The 2,400-nt window shown below is 32.7% G+C and overlaps 1 protein-coding gene across 1 annotated transcript; it reads right to left on the reverse strand.

Annotated features, from left to right (window-relative positions):
• Positions 1-638: 638 nt before the first annotated feature.
• Positions 639-2,018, reverse strand: LOC110226582 (ATP-dependent DNA helicase PIF1-like). The gene is made up of 2 exons (XM_021018537.1): positions 1,959-2,018; positions 639-1,869 (listed from the first exon to the last, which is right to left on the reverse strand). Exon 2 carries the CDS (start codon positions 1,859-1,861, stop codon positions 1,292-1,294), a length of 570 nt encoding a protein of 189 aa, XP_020874196.1. The 5' UTR covers positions 1,862-1,869; positions 1,959-2,018; the 3' UTR covers positions 639-1,291.
• Between the last annotated feature and the right edge of the window lie 382 nt (positions 2,019-2,400).

A 2,400-nucleotide genomic window follows, 5' to 3' on the forward strand; every position in this document is an offset into this window, starting at 1 on the left:
GTTATTTCTGTTAAAAGTATTAGGACACATTAAAATTATTTACTTATTATAATTTCGAAATATTAGATTTATATAAATTTATTGTTTTGTGTTTTATAGATTGGAAATATAGACATATATATATATATATATATATGTATGAAAATATTTAAATTTTGTTTTATATAAGATCATATAAATAAGTTTATATCATCTAATTTTAATAGTAAAACCATAATTAAAATATTAAATACACAAATTAACTATATAATAAAAAGCAAAGTCTCAAATACATTAGAAGCCCAACAATTTTAACTGAGGCCCATCTACTGAAAATAGAGTGCAGCCCAATATAATCCAGAGAAGGAAAAAAAAAACAATTGGATGGAAAAAAAAAACGACAATTGTGTGTCGTTGAGCATCTTCTCCACCGACTGATTGAGCTTCTTCAACTCACCATTTCCTAACCAATTTCAGAAATTAAAAACCAATTAATCATTCAAGTTGACATCCAATTTGTAGCTGCATCGGATGATCGAGTTCTAGAAGACAATTCCCTTTCGAAAAATAAATATGTAAGTTATTCTAATTCCAGAATTATAACATATATCATCGATTTCTTCATTTTCGATCAACAAAAGTTGTTGGGTTTTCGATAGTTTGTAAATTGGAACATGTGTGCGTAGACAGCAAATTATATATTTGAAGATCTAATCTGATGTTTGCAATTCAAATGTTTGTCATGCAATGTTTTCCAAATGTTCTGAATCTGTAAACGTTGAATAAGACTTCAATGAATTTGTCTGATTTCTAACAGTGTGAATATTTTATATGAAGATATGGGATCATTGCTCAAGAGAAGCTGCGATATGTTCTAACAATATATTGAGGTTAGTTTTCAGTATGATGTAATTGGTAGTTAACTTAGTTCCGTTTTGCATATAGAAGTTTATGAAATGTTAAGTAGAATGAAGAGGAAATTCTATAATTGTTGCTTAATGGTTGTTTGTTGATGCATGTTAATTCGATATATATAACTGTTGACACTGAACAACACAAAATCTGAGAGTTTAAGGAAGTAAAACAAATCGTAACAATTAGCTCCTACTTTTGAAATGGGTAGACTTAAAACCTTTATTCTCTCAATTTGATGATAATCAATATGTTAGAAAATGGTAAATAGATTGCAAGTGAAATATAAGTCCAAATAAGTGTGGGTTTTGCTAACCATAAAGCAAACATATTGATCCCAAGGTAAAGTAAACATACCTTTTATGATAATCCTGTTTGAAATATCATTGCCGCAGAATTATCAATCGATATTCTGGAAAACCTCTTTGAAAACAACGTTTGTTGTTTGCTTTTGAATCTTACCTTCTTTGTCCAGGATAAGAATTTTCAAACCTTTTTTAGAAGTAACCCTAGATAAAGCGACATAGAGTTGGCCATGAGAAAACACTGGCTTAGGCAAATAGAGTCCAACTCTTTCTAGAGATTGACCCTGACTCTTGTTAATGGTCATAGCAAAAGCCAGTGATACTGGGAACTGTCTTCTACGCATCCGGAAAGGTAGTTTTGTATCTGACGGTGTAATGACGATTAATGGAATCAAAACAATATCACCAATTCTGTCTCCTGTTATGACTTTTGCTTGAAGAACACGCGGGCTCATCTGAGTAACTTGAAGCCTAGTACCATTGCATAGACCTCCTTTAGGATCAATATTCCGAAGCAGCATGATTGGAGCACCAATCTTTAAACTTAACGCATGGTGAGGCAAACCTGATACCCTGATACTGTTTAAAAAATCTGGTGTGATGACAGAATTTCTAAGTGAATCGGAGTCTTCAGGATCTATACTATCAGCACTGAGAAATAACATTGCATCGCCTGTAGGAAAGAACAGAGATACTTAATAAATTAGATCTGCGATTTACTTAAAAGGAGATAAGTTAGATATATCAGAAGTATTTACTTACCATCCAACTTCTCCAACAAATACTGGTTGATTGTGTTGACATCTTCATTTGTTGGTGCTAGAATGGTTCTCTTTTGGAAGAACTTAGCATCCTTTTCTTTTAGCTTTGCTGGATCTCCATAAATCCCTAGAGTAATGGATTCAATGGGATTATCTGCTTCAGTAATTAGCAGTTCTTCAGGTATATCAATTAGAGCCTCACCGTCATTTGGCTCTGAAATTCTACCATCACCAACAGCTAAAAGCCAATATGAGAATTCTTTAATGTCTTTAGCTTCTTCTACACTCAAATCGTTTTTTAGTAGCCGCATGTTCTTAGTGAGCTTTAGTACCTTACAGTGATCCCAAAGATAAGAAGCATTTAGGGCTGCCATGACAATTTCAGCTCTGCCAGCACCAGTGATTACAGGAAGAACTTGTCTAAAATCACCTCCAAAAACAAC

The sequence above is a fragment of the Arabidopsis lyrata genome (assembly GCF_000004255.2).
Source record: "Arabidopsis lyrata subsp. lyrata unplaced genomic scaffold ARALYscaffold_66, whole genome shotgun sequence".
Taxonomy (NCBI): domain Eukaryota; kingdom Viridiplantae; phylum Streptophyta; class Magnoliopsida; order Brassicales; family Brassicaceae; genus Arabidopsis; species Arabidopsis lyrata.